General features: G+C 37.3%; 1 protein-coding gene across 7 annotated transcripts in view; it reads left to right on the top strand.

The window, feature by feature from the left end:
• The window catches only part of HELZ (helicase with zinc finger), a 154,707-nt gene that overhangs the window by 91,510 nt on the left and 41,241 nt on the right, over nt 1–21,956 (top strand). For all 7 annotated transcript variants that reach the window (XM_029211012.1, XM_029211017.1, XM_029211018.1 and 4 more), the window contains 5 exons: nt 447–651; nt 7,132–7,183; nt 7,948–8,138; nt 9,858–10,065; nt 21,467–21,546. In XM_029211012.1, coding sequence (XP_029066845.1) covers nt 447–651; nt 7,132–7,183; nt 7,948–8,138; nt 9,858–10,065; nt 21,467–21,546 — 736 coding nt within the window. The remainder of the gene's footprint in view (nt 1–446; nt 652–7,131; nt 7,184–7,947; nt 8,139–9,857; nt 10,066–21,466; nt 21,547–21,956) is intronic.

Below are 21,956 nucleotides of genomic sequence, written 5' to 3'. Positions count from 1 at the left end.
AATTTGTGTGTGTGTGTGTATGTATATAATATATATATGTATACATACAAATGTGTATATGATGAGTATGCCTAGAAGTACAAATCTTTGATAAAATGAGTTATCAATTTTGAAATCCTTGCTTACTGTGTGGATAACAAAATCTGTCATTCCAAATTAGTGTGCATAGTCGGGCACTGACCATGTTACTTTCATTGATCAGCCAGAATTAATGGAGAGCAGAATTTGTATGTTCCACAGTACTAGACATGACTGTAGTTTCAGAACCAAACTTCTGAAGTCTTGTGATCTGGTGGGAAGATTATACCTGAATCATAGATGAGTACTGGGCCTAAGGATTTGGGGTTGGGGTGGGGGCATTCGAAATTAATCTTTAGTTGCTTTTGGTCCTTTCTGTGATCTCGTCCACTGAAATTATAAACTGATCTTCTAAATCTTTTCTGTAGGAAATTTTGGGAGCGGTTTATTGCCCTGTGTCATGAAAATAATAGCCTACATGGAATCACTTTTGAACAGATCAAAGCTCAGCTAGAGGCTTTAGAACTAAAGAAGACATATGTGTTGAATCCACTGGCACCTGAATTTATCCCCCGGGCTCTGAGAGTGCCGCACACGGGAAATACCAACAGATTGCAGCAGTCACCCCCCAAGGTAAAGCCTGTCAGTGAAATTGAGGAGGTTAAAGAGAGAACAGTGCAGAGACGTCAGAGCTTTCTTGGGCTGCAGGTTACTTTACGTGTTGGAATTGAAGGTTACATTTGATGGCAACCAGTTTCTGCAAGGAACTTGTCCAGTGTGGACATTAATTGAAAATACAGTGTGGTGTTTAGCCATGCTCTTAATGGCATAAATCATCCTCAGAAAGTTTTCAAGGGGACTTCCCTGCGGTCCATGGCTAAGACTTCACCTTCCAATGCAGGGGGTGCAGGTTTGATCCCTAGTCGGGGAGCTAAGATCCCACATGCCTCACAGCCAAAAAAACCAAAACATAAAAAAACTGAAGCAATATATTGTAACAAATTCAATAAACACTTTAAAAATGGTCCACATCAAAAAAATCTTAAAAAAAGTTTTCAGGTACCTGATTAGGTCTGGTGCCCTTTGTATAATATAACCTCCCGGTCCTCTCTACTGATAGACTTATTTTAGCAAGATGTGAATAAAACAAAGCAGTTTAAAAGACCGCCACACATATTAAAAGCATGCTCTTATAGAATATTATATAGCATGCTCTTACAGCATATTTTTATAAGGAACAATATAATAATAGCAATATTTGTATAAAGAAAATAGGTCTAACCTCTTGTTGATGACCAATTCAAGTGGTGTTTGACACAGAAAATTTGGCTGACTGCTTGAAGGTTACTTTAATCGACTTTGACCAGTGTTTGTTGCATAAGAAGTAGTCCAGTCATTGGGATGGGATGGGATGGGGGGGAATCAAGGCCCCCATGTCTACTTTTGAACTATAGTTATTTTGGTCAGAAACAGCTGGTTTCTTTGCTAGATTGCCTGAAAAGAAAAACTTGCACTTACCATCTAGAAAAGAAAGTTATGAGTGTGGCATGTTTAGTATTCTGGTTTTGGGGTGTATTTATAGTCATCAGCATGATATTAAACTTATTGACATGAATTAAGAGAGTATGCCAGTTTGGGGCTTCATTTTAAAAATGTAAAGGTTAATGGGCAAGAAATAATTATTGGTTTAATATCTTGAAGAACTTTTAGCTGAGTAAATATTAAACTGAGATGAGAACTGCTTTCTGTTTTAATGTACTGTTGTCTGAGTTTAATAAAAATGGACCTGATATACAATAATGCTTTAGTGACTTGGGACTAAGCAGATTAAGCATTTTGCATAACTGAATCCTCTAGATTTCTAAAGTTTAAACTATTGATAAATTAATAATCAACTTATTTATCAAATAGTTAAGTTTCTTCTATGTGACAGCTGTTACGGTAGGTAGTAGAGAAGCAAATTAGCCCCAGTGTTCTTGCAGCAGATGTTGGAGGGTAATGGTCAGAGGAAGTACCACTCCACCACGGTGGAGATTTCACGGTAAATTCACTGAGTGGATGGAGTGAGTGGGAGATTGGGGAGACTGTCAGAAACTAGAACAGAAACTCCTTTAGGGCAGAGATGTTTGCCTGTATTATTTGCTGCTCTAGCCTCTGTGCCTAGAACAACATCTGGCTTATCACAGGTGCTTAGAAGTATTTTTAAGATTAATGAGTGAAGCTTAACAAAGAGCTCATAGGAAAAGCAAGAGGTGTGAGAGCAGGCTCTCCAGGGAACAGCAAGTAGCTTAAAGTAGGTGAAGAGTGGGAACCCAGTTAGAAACTTTTAAATTTTATTGTTTTTTATTTAAATGTTTCAGAGACATTATACCTTTTGCACATTCTTAAATACAATAACTACAATAAACTTTTTACTTAATTGATCAATGTTAGCATCAATTAATGTACCATAGGTGCAGCTAGATTCAAGCCATTATATCAAATGTGTACTGACCCTAAGCAAGATCCTGTGATTTGCTTTTTGTTTTTATTTTAAAGGTAAAGAAAATATTTGTTGAATCCACTTGCTTTTCCAACACTATAAACTCCCCGAAGACAAAAATCCTATTCTGTATACTTCTTATGGCCTCTAGTGCCTAGCCCCACTCTGCACATAGTGGCTGCTCAGTAGGTACCTGATAAGTGAATAATGGCTATGATGCATCCAGGAGAGTGCAGTGGGGCTTCCTTCTTTCAGTAGGAAGGCTGTGTAGTTAAGGACCATAGCAGCCATCTCCCCAATTTTTTCTTTTTAACTTTTTGGGAAATTTTCTTCACTGATCCAGTAGATATCATCTGTTATTTCATTGTCACTAACACAGAGGTTCACTCAATTGTTTATGTACCTGGTTATTTAAAGTTCTTTATATCATATATAATAATAATAATTTTAGGTAACTAAGTTGTAGTGAGCCAAAGGTTACTTTTGTCATCATCTCTCCCTTCACGCCCCAGTACTATATTTTACTTCTATTAAATTGTTCTGAGGATTGAATTTGTACTGGAGTCTTTTTTTATCCAACTTTCTGTTGAAAATTTCAAATATATACATAAATAGATGAGTATAATGAATTCCCTATCATCCAGCTTCATTAACTATCAGTTTATCCTTGATCTTATTTCAGCTGTCAGCCCACCACTCCACCACCACATATACGCACTGGAGAATTTTGAAACAAATTCCAGATGTTTTATTTCATATGCTAGAGTCTTTTGATGAAGGGGAATTTACTTGCAAGAAAAGCGTGCTGTTTCTTAAAACAGGATACTAAGCCATATAATTTCCCCCCAAGTTTCCTTAATGTTTAACTTTTAATGCAATTCTGTGCATAAGAAATATTAAAAACTAGTAAGGTTAATGTTAGCCTAAGACTTAAAATCCCAGTCAGATTTAATGTAGATAAAATCATCAGAATGCTGGGTGATGGTTACACGTGCTCCAGGACCTGCTCCCTCAGCACGGTGTCTGGCAGCAAAGCCTGCCCCTAGCTCTTCACCAATCAAATGGCTTTATTCTCCTCACTAAGATGTAGGTTCTCTGGTAAGGGTTAGCGAAGGTACAGATATTAGGGGATCCAGGAGCAGGTGGTCCCAGCTAAGACTCACTGCCCCACTCTCCAGGCATCGTTTATCTGTAGGAAGGCATCTGTTTCACGGGTGCCTACAGAATCAGCACGTAGGAAAACAATTTGCTTGTCTTCAGTCTGCTTTCTCCTGGGCACGTGCTGGGAACAGTGTTCAGAAACTTTGCGAAGATGGGACAGATTTATTTGTACATACTATAAAAACTATTCAGAGGATAGATAATATTCAGAAATGGGTCCTCTGAGAAGACCATAGCATTGTTTTATAGATTTTAGTTTGTGAATTGTTCTTCACTGTCTGTAGCTGCTTATGTTGTGTCTCAGTGTCCAGACATCAGAAGACGTGTCAGACTTATGTGGCTCAGTAGCCTCAGTGCCCAGCCAGGGGTGGACATATCGTGGGCCCTCATAAACATTTGTTGAATGAATAAATGGAAAATGAAAGAATGAGTGAATGAAAAAATAAATACTTGAATGAATAAACGGTTGAGTAAAAAAAATGGTCCTCAAAAAACAGATGATGTGAACTACATTTGCTTTAAGCTTTCTACCAAAGGTATACATGCTTTCTGAAGGTTTATTAGCAGAAGTTTGGAATTATCATTATGGAATGACTTTTCTACATAGTTTGCTCTAGCTTACTGCTGCATTGTTATTTAGTTATATGCTACCAAACACTGTATATTTTGTATAGACCAAGCACACGTATTGCTCTACAGTTGCATGGGAAGTCTAAATATGCTAGAGGAGTTTTCCCATATTGAACTGTAACAGGGTGCTGAATTATGCTTGCAGATATGCCACTATCTTTTTGTGAGAGGCCCCAAGTTGCTTTTTTTCCCCCATTCGTTCAACAGTATTCATTGAGCCAGGCGATGTTCTAAGCTCAGGGAATCAATAGTGACCTAAACAGATAAAGTCCTAGGTATTTAGGTCCTACCCAAGTTCCTTTTTCACTTGGTTTATCACACAGCGCCCAGGGTGCTGATGTGTATTGTCTGGCATGCTTCCAGCTTTACAGTGCAGGATCAATCCAGGCTATGGTTATTCTTTGTATTGATTTCCTATTGCTGTTGTAACAAATTACCACAAGCCTAGTGACTTGAAATGACACCCATTTATTATCTCACATTCCTTTGAGTCAGATGTCCAGGTTTTTGTTGGTTTCTTGGCTCCAGGTCTCACAAGACCAGGATCAAGGTGTTGGTCGAATGGGCTCTTATCTGGAGGCTCTGGGAAGGCTCTGCTTCTAAGGTCATGCAGGTTGTTGGCAGAATCCAGTCCTTGTGGTTGTAAGGACTGAGGTCCCTGTTTCCTTGCTGGCTGTCAGCTGGGAGCCATTCTTAGCTCTGGAGGCTTCTTTCCAGTTCTCGCATGTGGCTCTACCTCTCAGAGCTGTCAACAGTGCATTGAAGCCTTCTCTCTCTTGGCATCTCTGACTTCCCCTTCTACCACTTGTATCTCTTCCTTCCTTTTCTTCCACATCTCTTTGACTCAGCTGGAGAGGTGTCTCTGCTTTTAGGGCTCATGTGATTAGATTGGATCGCCCCAGATAATCCAGGATAATCCTCCTATTTTAAGTCTTTAGTTACATCTGCAGAGCCCCTTTTGCCACATGACATGACAACTCATGGGTTCCAGGGAGTAGGGTGTGTATGTCTTTGGGGGGCTCTTGTGCCTTCCACACTGACCCAGTGACAGCATTTTCTCCACCTGACACACAGCCACCCCTGGTTGACAAGTCCTCAGAGGCTGAGAAATCTGAATGGTTTATTAGCCTCTTGGAACGGTCTTATCTCTGCTGTGTCACTGCTCTCCTTTCTTCTGTCAGCGTGTCTGCCTCTGGCTGCTCTTGTGGTCACTTCTCATTGCTTACGCCTCTCATCTTCCACCTGTTGCTGCCGTCCCTGCTGTCTGCCATTTTCTCCTTTCCTCTGCCTGCTTTTCTTTTCACTTCTCTATTCCTCAGAAGCTTGTTTTTTGTTTTTTTTTAATAGCTAACGACAGTCACTGTGAACATTCTCTTCTGGTTAATGGAGCAACTCTGATTCTTTCTTGACTATTTTTTTTCTGACATTTTAAGAGTTGGAGCTTAGCTGCCCTTGCCTACCCGTCGCTAACCAGCGGACCATAAGCCTTTGATGTTTAGTGCTAACCTGAATATTTAAAGTTGCTGACGGATAGGGAGATAAGTGAAGCATCACTGTACCTTTGCTTTGGTCAAGAACAAATTCTTCTTCTTGCTATAGGCATTATCCCCCCACTTAAGCTTTCAGATATAATGTACAAATAAAAAATTTACGTGGTGGAAGGGTAAGTTGTATAATGTGCTACTTGTGTTGTGTAATGGCTTTGTGCATTACATTTAGCCAATGAAAAGAGAAAAAAATTTTTTTTAAGTCTAGAAACTCAGAACCATATGTTTCTTCACATATTTCTGCCCCAAAGTCATCATTTTTAATGGTAGACTAGCATGCCATTGTATGAATCTGCCATTGCTTATTTAATAAATTTTCTACTGATGGACATTTAGGTTCCTGGAAGTGCAATTATTGGGTTAAAGCATATGTACATTTCTGATGCTTGTTGACATCCACATTGCTTCCTAGAAAATTCGTACATTCTCTTAAGCAGATTATGACACTGTGCATTTTCCTGTTCCTTCAGTAAATTTTACAGTTTGATGCCATGAATCATACTCAAAATATCATAAACCCCAAAGCATATTTACCTTCATATTATTATTTTAAAGGTTCTCATCCTCAAGAGTTGAAGACTGATATTTTTCCCTTGAAAACGGCATTTACACTTCATCATTTAATTCATAGAAAATTTATAGAGAAGCTGCAAAGGAATAGAATTTAGGTTGCAGTCATATTGATGCATATTTCTTTTTATAAAAACATTAATTTAAAAAGAAAAAAGAATTTTAGATATCCTTAATTTGATGTTGAGGAAACTTGAGGCCTAGCACCATGACTTAATGTTTTTATTTTATTTTATTTTATTTTATTTATTTTTGGCTGTGTTGGGTCTTCGTTGCTGCGCACAGGCTTTCTCTAGTTGAGGCAAGCGGGGGCTAATCTTCATTGTGGTGCGCGGGCTTCTCATTGCGGTGGCTTCTCTTGTTGCGGAGGACAGGCTCTAGGCACACAGGCTTCAGTAGTTGCGGTGCGTGGGCTTAGTACTTGTGGGGCATGGGCTTAGTTGCTCTGCGGCATGTGGGATCTTTCCAGACCAGGGATCGAACCCCTGTCCCTTGCATTGGCAGGCGGATTCTAAGCCACTGCACCACCAGGGGAGTCCCTGACTTAATGTTTAAAAAGAAGGTTGGCTCAAAGGCCTCTAACGGTTATTAATTACAGACTCACAGTCTTTACATTTTAATTGTTGCTATATACATTTATTTTGCATGGAATGAGGAAAATGGTTTTTGTTCTTTAATATTAGGTGTGTTTAAATTATTATACATTTGTGTTTTTCTGTAAAGGGGAAAAGCCTCCATCATATCCAGAATGATCATTTCCAGAATGATGGAATTGGTAAGTGGAAAAATTAGCCCTATGAAAACTTGCTTTTATAATGTAAGACATTTATTCCAAATTTCATCATTTAGAAAGAGGAGGATGGAGAGGGACACACACACACACACACTCTGACACTTTGGAGCTCATGTAACTCTTTTATTCAACACATCTGTTCTTGTGAATGCTTTGATATGTCATTTCTGAAAAGAGGTGATTTTGTAGGTACCAAGGTACATATATATAGAAGTTTTGAGGATGAACATTTAAGCCTCCTATGCAACATAAGTTTTTGGAACATATTTATATCCTACAAATGTTGGGTATACAAATTTTCAAGATAAAGTTTATTTAAGTGATTAAAAATGTTGCAGAATTATGCTCTTAAAACAATAACTGCTTAACTGTTTTGTATGTGGCTGTGCTACAGTTGCAACTCAGAACTTTATTCTGAAGAATTGTTTACGTTTTCTAGTCTCAGAAGAATGTTTACTGTATGGTTTTCTCTCTTGAAGGACACATCTCCAGCTCCTTGCAAGACATTTAAAATTATGCTAGTTTTTACAAGGAATACTTTGTATATCTCAAGCTAATTTTAGGGAATATGGTAAAGTGATTGTTTTTTTAATATGCTCTACTCTTTCACACTGATAACTCTTTGAATATAAGATACCTTATGGCAAAGCTGGGGAATGTGTTTTGCTGTTGGATGATTTTAATTATTTTTGTCTACGTGAATATGTACAGCTATTGAGTGCATCCTTTCTCTATTTGTTTTTCAGTTCAGCCCAATCCTTCTGTGCTTATTGGCAACCCTATTAGAGCATATACCCCTCCACCTCCTCTTGGACCTCACCCAAATTTGGGGAAATCTCCAAGCCCTGTTCAAAGAATAGATCCTCACACCGGGACAAGTATTCTTTATGTACCTGCCGTCTATGGAGGGAATGTAGTTATGTCCGTGCCTTTACCTGTAAGTAGATGTTTAAGATACTCTCTATTGAATGAATAAGATAAAGTAGGCTTCACTAGATTAGTGACTACCCCAAATAGTGTTCTACTAATCTGTCTCTCTCTTTTCTTTTTTTTTTGGTTTTCAATGTCTGTAAGCTTCTTTCATTCAAAGCAGCTCTTATGACCAAAGAAATGTGAATTGTTGCTTAAAATTTGTTACTATTTTGTCAGTGGCTATGAAGAAATCTGTAAATTGGGTGTTTTGGTTGAAAAGCCTTTGTATTAAGTATTTTTACTGGGGAAAATTGGGCCAAAAGTTAACAGAGCTAGTAAATTGGACTCTTGTTTTGTAAAGTGATGTTTTATTTTATCTTTTGCTTTTTCATTCTTATATAATTCACTAACCCTAAGAAATACAGTTCTTTGGAGGAGGGAAAAAGGTTTGGATTAGCTCCCTTGGATCTAAATTTATCTGAGAAATTCCACACCTTATGAAATCCTACTGGCACTTAAAAACATTATTAAATCATTTCTAAGACTATAGATTTTTAGAGGGCTTCCATCTTATGTTAAAACTCATTTTTCTTTTCTTTAAGATTTTTGAGTATTTTGGTAATTAAAAAAATTTGCTGTTTACTAATATTTCCAAATTCAGGAATTTTAGCCTAGAAAATATTTCTTCATTTAAGATAAGTACTGTAGTTTCAGGTAGAGGTGATCATTGTCAAGGATCTTTGGCACCCCTGCCTACACCCCCAAAATGCAAAAACGCCTAGCTGCCAACATTTTTCAGCCATGTTGGTCATGGTGGTTCACAATCCCGGCAGCCAGTGAGAATAACTGTCAATAAGAAATATGTCATTTATGTCGACTCCCCATAGACTTTCCATTTGAGCTGAGTTATTTCTTCCCAGACAGCCTGGCAGCATTACACGTCATCTGCTTTAAACAGTAAGGCCCTCGGGATTTATGTTGCATTTTACTATAGGTCAGAGAGACTTAAAGATTTCTAAGAGTCTGAACTTAACAGTTGTATTATAATAAAATAACAGGGGTGGTAGCTCAGGTGTCATTGTGTTCATTCATTTTATATTAATATGCAGAGATTATATATTTTGACACACCTAAAGAAATTTTCTGTTTCTGTGGTTTAATTAATCAGAAGCATTAATTAAATTAATGACCTGTTTGAATTTTGCCTACAGTAAATGAACATTAAATGATTTGGTTATTCATATAAAATAGTAATACATATTTTTTGAGTTGAGACTCCTTAGACTGAATTTTTTCTTAAATTTTTTCCCTGTTCTCTTATTCAAGTTTATTAAACTGTATATCTATGCAATTATGACTTTAAAAGACAGTTTTCATGGTAATCAGTGACATATATGCATTCATACTGAGGGAAAATGATTCAAGACTATAAAATGATTTGATGCCTCAAGGAATAATTACCAATTTTAAGTCCTTGATTTCTTCCTAACCTAGTGTGTAAGGGAAATGGTCAGTTTTCCCTTACATACTAAAGATTCAAGGAGATTTTTTTTTTCTTTTTTTGCCAGTTGAGATATAGCAGTCATTCTGCCAGTTGGTACTATTAGCATTCATTTTGTAGTTATTCATTTTGATAAAATTAACATCTCTGTGTGTGTTTGCTCTTTCCTAATTAACAGCACTATAGCAGTTTGCCTTTCAAAATGTACTGAAAGCAATTATTTTATTTCTTATAATAACCTAGGTACCATGGACAGGATACCAGGGTAGGTTTGCAGTTGATCCTCGAATCATTACACACCAGGCAGCCATGGCCTACAATATGAACCTCTTACAGACGCATGGGCGGGGGTCTCCTATACCTTATGGCCTTGGGCATCACCCACCTGTCAGCATAGGGCAGACGCAAAACCAGCATCAGGAGAAGGACCAACATGAGCAGAGTCGAAACGGTGAGTTGCTGCTGTTCTCATGCCCCTAAAGTGACGACGCGCCAGGTTGTGAGTTGCTGTGCTGTTCTCGTGCTCCTAGACTGACGACATGCCAGGTTGTATCAACGCATAAGGTTCCTTTAACAGTGCGAGTGTTAACTCGTTCATAGATTATAAGCCTTTTCGAGGAGGAATCTGATGTAAAAACTGTGGATCCTCTCTCCAGAAGATACAGATATGTGCACAGATACAAAACTTAGATGTAACCTACCACTTACGATTGATGGTATCAATTTCCTGGAAAAATGTTAATATTTAGATTTTTTTAAAATGGTAGTCATTTAAAATTGAGACAGAAAACCCTCTCCTGTTAAACATTTTTGTTGACCCAAAATATTTTTGTAGCATACTAAACATTAATGCTATTGTGGCAATCGTTTATTTAAAGTAGTTATTTCTTATGCAAATCGTAGTCTCTTGTCTACTAGAATTATAAATAAGGAAAAATTGCCCTGTGTAATTTTTAAAGTCAGGTTTATTGAGGTATAATTTATATAGAGTAAAATCCACCCTTTTAGAATGTAGTTTGATGTGTTTTGACAAATACACAGAGCTGTTCACCACCACCAGTATCAAGATTCAGGGTGTTTACATTTCAAACAACTCCCTCCTGTCCCTTTGCAGTCACTTCCCTCCTCCAGCCCCAGCCCTGGGCAACCACTGATCTGACTTTTGTGCCTATACCTTGGTCTTTTCTCTAGTTTGTCATATAAATGGAATCATAGTGTCTGGCTTCATTCACTTAGCTTAGTGCTTTTGAGATTTATTTGTGTTGTCTGTGTCAGTTGTTTGTTCCTTTTTGCTGTTGATTAGTATTCCCTTATATGGATGAACCACAGTGTTTTTTATCTCTCCATCAGTTGTTTTTATCTATCCTTAATTATTTCTAATTTTTGGCTCTTATGAGTAAAGCTGCTGTGAACATACGTATTGAAGATATTTTCATTTCTCTTGGGTAAATACCCAGGATTGAGCTTGTTGAGCACATTTGTTAACTTTATAAGAAACTGCCATACTGTTTTCCAAAGTGGCCAAACCATCTTTCATTTCTGGTATGTGTGAGATTTCCAGTTGCTCCACATTCTCGTTAGTACTTGGTATTGTCAGTCTTTTTAATTTTACCCCTGCTTATGGGTATCTGATAGTATCTGATTGTTGTATTAATTTGCATGTTCCTAATGACTAATGATGTTGAGTATCTTTTCATTGGGCTTATTTGCCACCTGTATATCTTTGATGAAGTGTCTATTTGTATCTTTTGTCCACTTTTTTATTGGTTTGTCTTACGAAGTTATAAGAGTTCTGTATACATTCTGAATACAAATCTTTAATTAGATATATGTTTTGAAAATATTTTCTCCCAGGATATGGCTTGCCTTTTGATTTTCTTAACAGTATCTTTCAAAGAATAAAAGTTTCCCTTTTTGATTAAGTCCAGTTTATCCAATTTCTTCTTCTTTGGGTCATGTTTTTGGTGTTACGTCAAATTTTTTTTGCCTAATCCAAGATCACAAAGATCTTCCGGGTTTTTTTCTAGACGTTTCATAGTCTTAGCTCTTATATTAGGTCTCCTTTGAGTTAATTTTTATATGTGGTGTGAGGTAAGAATTGAAGGGTTCTTTTGTTCTCATTTTGTTTTGTTTTTACATATATGTATGCTCAGTTCTAACACCGTTTGTTGAAAATACTCTCCTTCCTCCATTAAGATGACTTGGTACCTTTGTTGAAAATCAGTTTACTGCCTATGTGAAGTCTGTATCATCTTCTATTGATGCATATGTTTGTTCATGCCAAATATACTGTCTTGATTACTGTAGCTTCATAAACATCTTCAAATCAGGTAGTATGAGTCCTCCAACTTTGTTTTTCTTTTTCAAAATTGTGTATTCCAGGTCCTTTGCATTTCCACATACATTTTAGAATCAGCTCGTGAGTTTCTACCAAAAAAAGCCTGCTGGGATTTTGATTGGGATTGTGTGGAATCTGTAGGTCAATTTGGAGGAGAGCTGACATCTTAATATTTAGTCTTCTGTTATATGAACACGGTGTCTCTCTCTTCTTTAAGGTCTTTACTTTCAGCCTTTTAAAAAAAAGAGTTTTCAGAATACAACTCTTGCACTTATTTTGTTAAGGCAAAAGCTTAGATTAATAGAGGTATCTTAGTGTTAGAATTTTCCTCCTCAGTAGTGTATCCCACAAAATTCCAGTGTTCTATTTTTATTTCATTCAGTTCAGTACACTTTCTAGTTTCTCTTAAAATTAGATCCATGGATTATTTAGAAAGGTGAGTTTGGGTGAGTTATTGGGGATTTTCTAAGAATTTTTCTGTTAACTGATTCCTAGTTTTAATTCCATTGTGGTAAGGGAACATATTTTGCATGACTTTGAATCCTTTTGAATTTATTGAGATTTCTTTTATGGCTCAAGATATGGTCTGTCTTTATAAATGTTCCATGTACATTTGAGAAGAATGGAGTGCTCTAGTGCTATAGGTCAAGTTGGTTGATGCGATTGTTCAAGTCTACTTTATCTTTGCTGATTTTCTGTCTACGTTGAAAAAAAAAGAATACTGAGAGAAGAATATTGAATTCTCCAAATATAATTGGTATTTATCTATTTTTCTTTAAAGTTTTAAAATTTAATTTATTTTTTATACAGCAGGTTCTTATTAGTCATCAATTTTATACACATCAGTGTATACATGTCAATCCCAATCACCCAATTCATCACACCACCATCCACCACTGCCACTTTCCCCCCTTGGTGTCCATACATTTGTTCTCTGCATCTGTGTCTCTATTTCTGCCCTGCAAACCGGTTCATCTGTACCATTTTTCTACATTCCACATATATGCGTTAATATACGATATTTGTTTTTCTCTTTCTGACTTATTTCACTCTGTGACAGTCTCAAGATCCATCCACGTCTCTACCAATGACGCAATTTCATTCCTTTTTATGGTTGAGTAATATTCCATTGCATACATGTACTACATCTTCTTCATCCATTTGTCTGTCGATGGGCATTTAGGTTGCTTCCATGACCTGGCTATTGTTAATAGTGCTGCAGTGAACATTGTGGTGCATGTGTCTTTTTGTATTATGGTTTTCTCTGGGTATATTATGCTCAGTAGTGGGATTGCTGGGTCATATGGTAATTCTATTTTTAGTTGGTTTTGTTTTTTTTTTTTGCGGTACGCGGACCTCTCACTGCTGTGGCCACTCCCGTTGCGGAGAACAGGCTCCAGATGCGCAGGCTCAGCGGCCATGGCTCATGGGCCCAGCCACTCCATGGTATGTGAGATCTTCCCGGACTGGGGCACGAACCCATGTCCCCTGCATCGGCAGGTGGACTCTCAACCACTGTGCCACCAGGGAAGCCCTATTTTTAGTTTTTTAAGGAACCTCCATACTGTTCTCCATAGTGGCTGTATCAATTTGCATTCCCACCAACAGTGCAAGAGGGTTCCCTTTTCTCCACACCCTCTCCAGCATTTGTGGTTTGTAGATTTTCTGATGAGGCCCATTCTAACCGGTGTGAGGTGATACCTCATTGTAGTTTTGACTTGCATTTCTCTAATAATTAGTGATGTTGAGCAGCTTTTCATGTGCTTCTTGGCCATCTGTATGTCTTCTTTGGAGAAATGTCTATTTAGGTCTTCTGCCCATTTCTTGATTGGATTGTTTGTTTTTTTAATATTGAGCTGCATGAGCTGTTTATATATTTTGGAGATTAATCCTTTGTCTGTTGATTCCTTTGCAAGTATTTTCTCCCATTCTGAGGGTTGTCTTTTCGTCTTGTTTGTAGTTTCCTTTGCTGTTCAAAAGCTTTTAAGTTTCATTAGGTCCCATTTTTTAATTTTTGTTTTTATTTCCATTACTCTAGGAGGTAGATCTCAAAAAGATCTTGCTGTGATTTATGTCAAAGAGTGTTCTGCCTATGTCTTCCTCTAAGAGTTTTATAGTGTCTGGTCTTACATTTAGGTCTCTAATCCATTTTGAGTTAATTTTTGTGTATGGTGTCAGGGAGTGTTCTAATTTCATTCTTTTACATGTAGCTGTCCAGTTTTCCCAGCACCACTTATTGAAGAGACTGTCTTTTCTCCATTGTATATCCTTGCCTCCTTTGTCATAGATTAGTTGACCATAGGTGCGTGGGTTTATCTCTGGGCTTTCTATCCTGTTCCATTGATCTATATTTCTGGTTTTGTGCCAGTACCATACTGTCTTGATTTCTGTAGCTTTGTAGTATAGTCTGAAGTCAGGGAGTCTGATTCCTCCAGCTCCGTTTTTTTACCTCAAGACTGCTTTGGCTATTCAGGGTCTTTTGTGTCTCCCTACAAATTTTAAGACTTTTTGTTCTAGTTCTGTAAAAAATGCCACTGGTAATTTGATAGGGATTGCATTGAACCTGTAGATTGCTTTGGGTAGTATAGTCATTTTTACAGTATGGATTCTTCCAACCCAAGAACATGGTATACCTCTCCCTCTGTTTGTGTCATCTTTGATTTCTTTCATCAGTGTCTTACAGTTTTCTGAGTACAGGTCTTTTACCTCCTTAGGTAGGTTTATTCCTAGGTATTTTGTTCTTTTTGTTTCAGTGGTGAATGGGATTGTTCCCTTAATTTTCTGATCTTTCGTTGTTAGTGTATAGGAATGCAAGCAATTTCTGTGCATTAATTTTGTATCCTGCAACTTTACCGAATTCATTGATTAGCTCTAGTAGTTTTCTGGTGGCATCTTTAGGATTCTCTATGTATAGTATCATGTCATCTGCAAACAGTGACAGTTTTACTTCTTCTTTTCCAATTTGGATTCCTTTTATTTCTTTTTCTTCTCTGATTGCCGTGGCTAGCACTTCCGAAACGATGTTGAATAATACTGGCGAGGATGGACATCCTTGTCATGTTCATTATCTTAGAGGAAATGCTTTCAGTTTTTCACCATTGAGAATGATGTTTGCTGTGGGTTTATCGTATATGGCCTTTATTATGTTGAGGTAGGTTTCCTCTCTGCCCACTTTCTGGAGAGTTTTTATCATAAATATGTGTTGAATTTTGTCAAAAGCTTTTTCTGCATCTATTGAGATGATCATATGTTTTTTATTCAGTTTGTTAATATGGTGTATCACATCGGTTGATTTGTGTGTACTGAAGAATCCTTGCATCCTTGGGATAAATCCCACTTGATTGTGGTGTATGATCCTTTTAATGTGTTGTTGGATTCTGTTTGCTAATATTTTGTTGAGGATTTTTGCATGTATATTCATCAGTGATATTGGTCTGTAATTTTCTTCTCCTGTAGTATCTCTGTCTGGTTTTGGTATCAGGATGATGGTGGCCTCGTAGAATGAGTTTGGGAGTGTTCCTTCCTCTGCAGTTTTTTGGAAGAGTTTGAGAAGGATGGGTGTTAGCTCTTCTCTAAATGTTTGATAGAATTCACCTGTGAAGCCGTCTGGTCCTGGACTTTTGTTTGTTGGAAGATTTTTAATCACATTTTCAATTTCATTACTTGCTTGTGATTGGTCTGTTCATATTTTCCATTTCTTCCTGGTTCAGTCTTGGAAGGTTATACCTTGCTAAGAATTTGTCCGTTTCTTCTGGCATAGAGTTGCTTGTAGTAGTCTCTTATGATGCTTTATATTTCTCCGGTGTCCATTGTAACTTCTCCTTTTTCATTTCTAATTTTACTGATTTGTGTCCTCTCCCTCGTTCTCTTGTTGAGTCTGGCTAAAGGTTTATCAGTTTTGTTTATCTTCTCAGAGAACCAATTTTTAGTTTTATTGATCTGTGCTATAGTTTTCTTTGTTTCTATTTCATTTATTTCTGCTCTGATCTTTATGATTTCTTTCCTTCTACTAACTTTGGGTTTTGTTTGTTCTTCTTTTTCTAGTTCCTTTAGGTGTAAGGTTAGATTGTTTATTTGAGATTTTTCTTGTTTCTTGAGGTAGGCTTGTATTGCTATAAACTTCCCTCTGAGAACTACTTTTGCTGCATCCCATAGGTTTTGGATCATTGTGTTTTCATGGTCATTTGTCTTTAGGTATTTTTTTAATTTCCTCTTTGATTTCTTCAGTTATCTCTTGGTTATTTAGTAACGTATTGTTTAGCCTCCATGTGTTTGTGTTTTTTTCATTTTTTTTCCCTGTAATTGATTTCTAATCTCATGGCGTTGTGGTTGGAAAAGATGCTTGATATGATTTCAGTTTGCTTAAATTTACTGAGGCTTGATTTGTGACCCAAGATGTGATCTATCCTGGAGAATGTTCCATATGCACGTGAGAAGAAAGTGTAATCTGCTGTTTTTGGATGGAATGTCCTATAAATATCAATTAAATTTGTCTGGTCTGTTGTGTCATTTAAAGCTTGTGTTTCCTTATTAATTTTCTGTCTGGATGATCTGTCCATTGGTGCAAGTGAAGTGTTAACGTCCCTCACTATTACTGTTTTACTGTCGATTTCCTCTTTTATACCTGTTAGCAGTTGCCTTATGTATTGAGGTGCTCCCATGTTGGGTGCATATATAATTGTTATATCTTCTTCTTGGATTGATCCCTTGATCATTATGTAGTGTCCTTCCTTGTCTCTTGTAACATTCTTTATTTAAAGTCTATTTTATCTGGTATGAATATTGCTACTCCAGCTTTCTTTTGATTTCCATTTGCATGGAATATCCTTTTCCATACCCTCCCTTTCAGTCTGTATGTGTCCCTAGGTCTGAAGTGGGTCTCTTGTAGACAGCATATATATGGGTCTTGTTCCTGTATCTATTCAGCGAGCCTGTGTCTTTTGGTTGGAGCATTTAATCCATTCACGTTTAAGGTAATTATCAATATATATGTTCCTATCACCATTTTCTTAATTGTTATGGGTTTGTTTTTGTAGGTCCTTTTCTTCTCTTGTGTTTCCCACTTAGAGAAGTTCCTTTAGCATTTGTTGTAGAGCTGGTTTGTTGGTGCTGAATTCTCTTAGCTTTTGCTTGTCTATAAAGCTTTTGATTTCTCCATCAAATCTGAATGAGATCCTTGCCCTGTAGAGTAATCTTGGTTGTAGGTTCTTCCCTTTGATCACTTTAAATATATCATGCCACTCCTTTCTGGGTTGTAGAGTTTCTGCTGAGAAATCAGGTGTTAACCTCATGGGAGCTCCCTTGTATGTTATTTGTCGTTTTTCCCTTGTTGCTTTCAATAATTTTTCTTTGTCTTTAATTTTTGTCAATTTTATTACTATGTATCTCGTTGTATTCCTCCTTGGGTTTATCCTGTCTGGGACTCTTTGCACTTCCTGGACTTGGGTGGCTATTTCCTTTACCACGTTAGGGAAGTTTTCGACTGTAATCTCTTCAGATATTTTTTCGGGTCCTTTCTCTCTCTCTTCTCCTTCTGGGACCCCTATAATGGGAATGTTGTTGTGTTTAATGTTGTCCCAGAGGTCTCTGGCTGTCTTCATTTCTTTTCATTCTTTTTTTCTTTATTCTCTTGCATGGCAGTGAATTCCACAATTCTGTCTTCCAGGTCACTTATCTGTTCTGCCTCAGTTATTCTGCTATTGATTCCTTGTAGTGTAGTTTTCATTTCAGTTATTGTGTTGTTCGTTTCTGTTTGTTTGTTCTTTAATTCTTCCAGGTCTTTGTTAAACATTTCTTACATCTTCTTGATCTTTGCCTCCATTCTTTTTCCGAGGTCCTGGATCATCTTCACTATCATTATTCTGAATTCTTTTTCTGGAAGGTTGCCTATCTCCACTTCATTTAGTTGTTTTTCTGGGGTTTTATCTTGTTTCTTCATCTGGTACATAGTTCTCTGCCTTTTCATTTTGTCTGTCTTTCTGTGAATATGGTTTTCCCTCCACAGGTTGCAGAATTGTAGTTCTTCTTGCTTCTGCTGTCTGCCCTCTGGTGGATGAGGCTGTCTAAGAGGCTTGTGCAAGCTTCCTGATGGGAGAGACTGGTGGTGGGTAGAGCTGGGTGTTGCTCTGGTGGGCAGAGCTCAGTAAAACTTTAATCCACTTGTCTGCTGATGGGTGGGGTTGGGTTCCCTCCCTGTTGGTTGTTTAGCCTGAGGCGACCCAGCACTGGAGCCTACTGGCTCTTTGGTAGGGCTAATGGTGGACTCTGGGAGGGCTCATGCCAAGGAGTACTTCCCAGAACTTCTGCTGCCAGTGTCCTTGTCCCCACAGTGAGCCATAGCCACCCCCTGCCTCTGCAGGAGACCCTCCAACACTAACAGGTAGGTCTGGTTCAGTCTCCTGTGGGGTCACTGCTCCTTCCCCTGGGTCCTGATGCGCATACTGCTCTGTGTGTGCCCTCCAAGTGTGGAGTCTCTCTTTCCCCTAGTCCTGTCGAAGTCTTGCAGTCAAATCCCACTAGGCTTCAAAGCCTGATTCTCTAGGAATTCCTTCTCCCATTGCCAGACCCCCAGTTTGGGAAGCCTGACGTGGGGCTCAGAACCTTCACTCCAGTGGATGGACTTCTGTGGTGTAAATGTTCTCCAGTTTGTGAGTCACCCACCCAGTGGTCATGGGATTTGATTTTATTGTGATTGCACCCCTCCAACTGTCTCATTGCGGCGTCTCCTTTGTCTTTGGATGTGGGGTATCTTTTTTTTTTTAAACATCTTTATTGGAGTATAATTGCTTTACAATGGTGTGTTAGTTTCTGCTGTATGATAAAGTGAATCAGCTATACATATACATATATCCCCGTATCCCCTCCCTCTTGCATCTCCCTCCCACCCTCCCTATCCCACCCCTCTAGGTGGTTACAGAGCACCGAGCTGATCTCCCTGTGCTATGCGGCTGCTTCCCAGTAGCTATCTGTTTTACATTTGGTAGTGTATATATGTCCATGGCACTCTCTCACTTCATCCCAGCTTACCTTTCCCCCTCCCCGTGTCCTCAAGTCCATTCTCTATGCCTGCATCTTTATTCCTGTCCTACCCCTAGGTTCATCAGAACCTTTTTTTTTTCTTTTTTTTTTTTTAGATTCCATATATTTGTGTTAGCATACGGTATTTGTTTTTCTTTTTCTGACTTACTTCACTGTGTATGACATACTCTAGGTCCATCCACCTCAGTACAAATAACTCAGTTTCGTTTCCTTCTATGGCTGAGTAATACTCCATTGTATATATGTGCCACATCTTCTTTATCCATTCATCTGTCGTTGGACACCTAGGTTGCTTCCATGTCCTGGCTATTGTAATTAGTGCTGCAATGAACATTGTGGTACATGACTCTTTTTGAATTATGGTTTTCTCAGGGTATATGCCCAGGAGTGGGATTGCTGGGTCCTATGGTAATTCTATTTTTAGTTCTTTAAGGAACCTCCATACTGTTCTCCATAGTGGCTGTATCAATTTACATTCCCATCAACAGTGTATGAAGGATCCTGTTTCTCCACACCCTCTCCAGCATTTATTGTTGTAGATTTTTTGCTGATGGCCATTCTGACCAGTGTGAGGTGATACCTCATTGTAGTTTTGATTTGCATTTCTCTAATGATTAGTGATGTTGAGCGTCCTTTCATGTGTTTGTTAGCAATCTGTGTATCTTTTTTGGAGAAATGTCTATTTAGGTCTTCTGCCCATTTTTGGATTGGGTTGTTTGTTTTTTTGATATTGAGCTGCTTGTATATTTTGGAGATTAATCCTTTGTTGGTTGCTTCCTTTGTAAATATTTTCTCCCATTCTGAGAGTTCTTTAACTTAACACTGTTTACTTTCCCATTTATGTTCTACCACTCAGGTACAGAAAAGGAACCTCAGAGTATGTCAGGTTTTCCTCTTCTGGTCTTTATCTGTTGTTATCATGCATTTATTTTACTTTTCCTATGTTATAAGCCTCAACCATTGTTATTTTCATTTAAAGAGCCAAGTATCTTTTTGAAGAGTTTTAAATAATAAGAAAAATAATCTTTTATATCTATCCATGTAGTTAGTAACTCTGGTAATCTTGATTTCTTTCTGTATATTCATGTTTCTATTTCAGTAATTTTTCTTCTGCCTGAAGGACTTCTTTTAACATTCCTTGTAGTTCAGGTCTGCTGGCAGTGAATTCTTTCAGCATTTGTATGTCTGAAAATGTTTTTATTTACAGAGTATAGAGTCTTGGTTGATAGTTTTTATCTTTCAGTATTTTAATGATGTTACTCTGCTGTTTTCTTGCTTACATTATTTTTAGTGAGAAATCTGATGTCATCCTTATCTTTGCTTTTCTGCATATAACATGTCTTTTTTTTCTCTGACTGCTTTTAAGAACTTATTTTTATACTGGTTTTAGTAATTTGTTTATGATGAAATGATATTCCTTGGTGTAGTTTTCTTCATAATTCTTGTGTTTTTGGTTTGTTGAGCTTCTTGTATCTGTGGGTTTACAGTTTTCATCAATTTGGTAATTTTTGACCTTTATTCAAAAATTGTTTCTGTCTCACCTCTTTTTCTCTTCAGGAATTCCAACTACCCATTTATTATGCTTCTTAAAGTTACCCCACAGTTCACAGATGCTCTTTTCATCTTTTAAAAAATTCTTTTTTCTTTTTGTGTTTCACCTTGCATTGTTTCTATTGCTATGCCTTCAAGTTCACCACGTTTTTCTTCTGCAGTGTCTAAACGTCTGCTAATTCCATCCAGTGTATTTTTCATCTCAGACATTGTAGTTTTCATTTCTTAAAGTTTAGTAGTAAGGCTATTCTGGCACAAAGTTCCAGTGGCATTCTTAAAAGAATGTTTTCAAGGAAGAAACCAAATTAAGGATTCTTTCAAGGGATTTAAAATATCCAGTAGTTAGTTCTTATAGATTAAAAGCCTTTCACGTGCGGAACTAGCATTGTCTATTATAATTGTGATTTTTTTAACCTTAATATTGCTTCCTTTAATGTTTGTCATCCACTTATATTTAGTTTGATATCTGTTACTTTTAAAAGTGTAGCTGCATTCTTTTCAGAATATCTTTATTTAGTTTAGATTCCTTTACTAAATTACATTGACGCATTATTTGGATTTTTGCATTCGTAAATGGCCAAAGTAGTAAACCTTTATAAATAGGCCTTTTCTATGTCTAGCTTAAGAAAATGAGGCTGTAAATTCCTGGAGAATGGGCAGTTATCTTTGGAGTTAGTTGATATTTTAAGGTTATTCCCTTATTAAGTTTTTGCCTTGTCAGAGAGATTTGCTTCATTTATAAATTTTCTTTCTTGCAGAGAAATTGCAACTCTGAAGATTTAAGAACAAAACCCAAGCAGTAATAATTAATAATTGTTGAAAAATGTTTAAAATATTCTGCTTCTTTGTCTAATATTGGATAGTCATTGGCATTTTGTAACATCTACTGAAGACAATTTATAAGAATTTTGAAATATTTTCTTAGGTAAAAGTGATACAAATAATCCTGGACCTGAAATTAATAAGATTCGGACACCAGAGAAAAAGCCTACAGAATCAAAACAGGTATGTGGTTTACCTTTAGTGAATGCATTGTTCTAATGGAGTTAGTTTGATTGATCATCTTGGAATCCTGGTATTTTAAAGAAAATTATCTACCTTTTTATGTATATCTTTTATGTTTGTTGTCTCATGAGGATCTGGTGGGTCATGTTGCACTCTCTCCCTCCACCTTTTCTTTGTCTACACTATTTTATTTATCAGAATACTTTTTTCAAATTGTGTTATTTAGCAATAGACTTGAATTCAGAGACTTCCAATGATAAAGTAATAAATGAAGACACAGCTATAGATGTGTTACTAAAAATTATCTCAGATTGGGAAGAGCTGTTATAGTGTGAAGGGAAGACTTAACTTCCTCAAGTCCCTCACCTTGTCCTCTCGTCACACCTGCTGCGTGCATCCTTAACTCTTAA

The sequence above is a fragment of the Monodon monoceros genome, unplaced genomic scaffold (genome assembly GCF_005190385.1).
Source record: "Monodon monoceros isolate NGI ecotype Baffin Bay Population unplaced genomic scaffold, NGI_Narwhal_1 Super_Scaffold_9, whole genome shotgun sequence".
Taxonomy (NCBI): Eukaryota; Metazoa; Chordata; class Mammalia; order Artiodactyla; family Monodontidae; genus Monodon; species Monodon monoceros.
The sequence above is the reverse complement of the archived record's forward strand: the minus strand, read 5'-3'. Positions and strand labels throughout refer to the sequence as shown.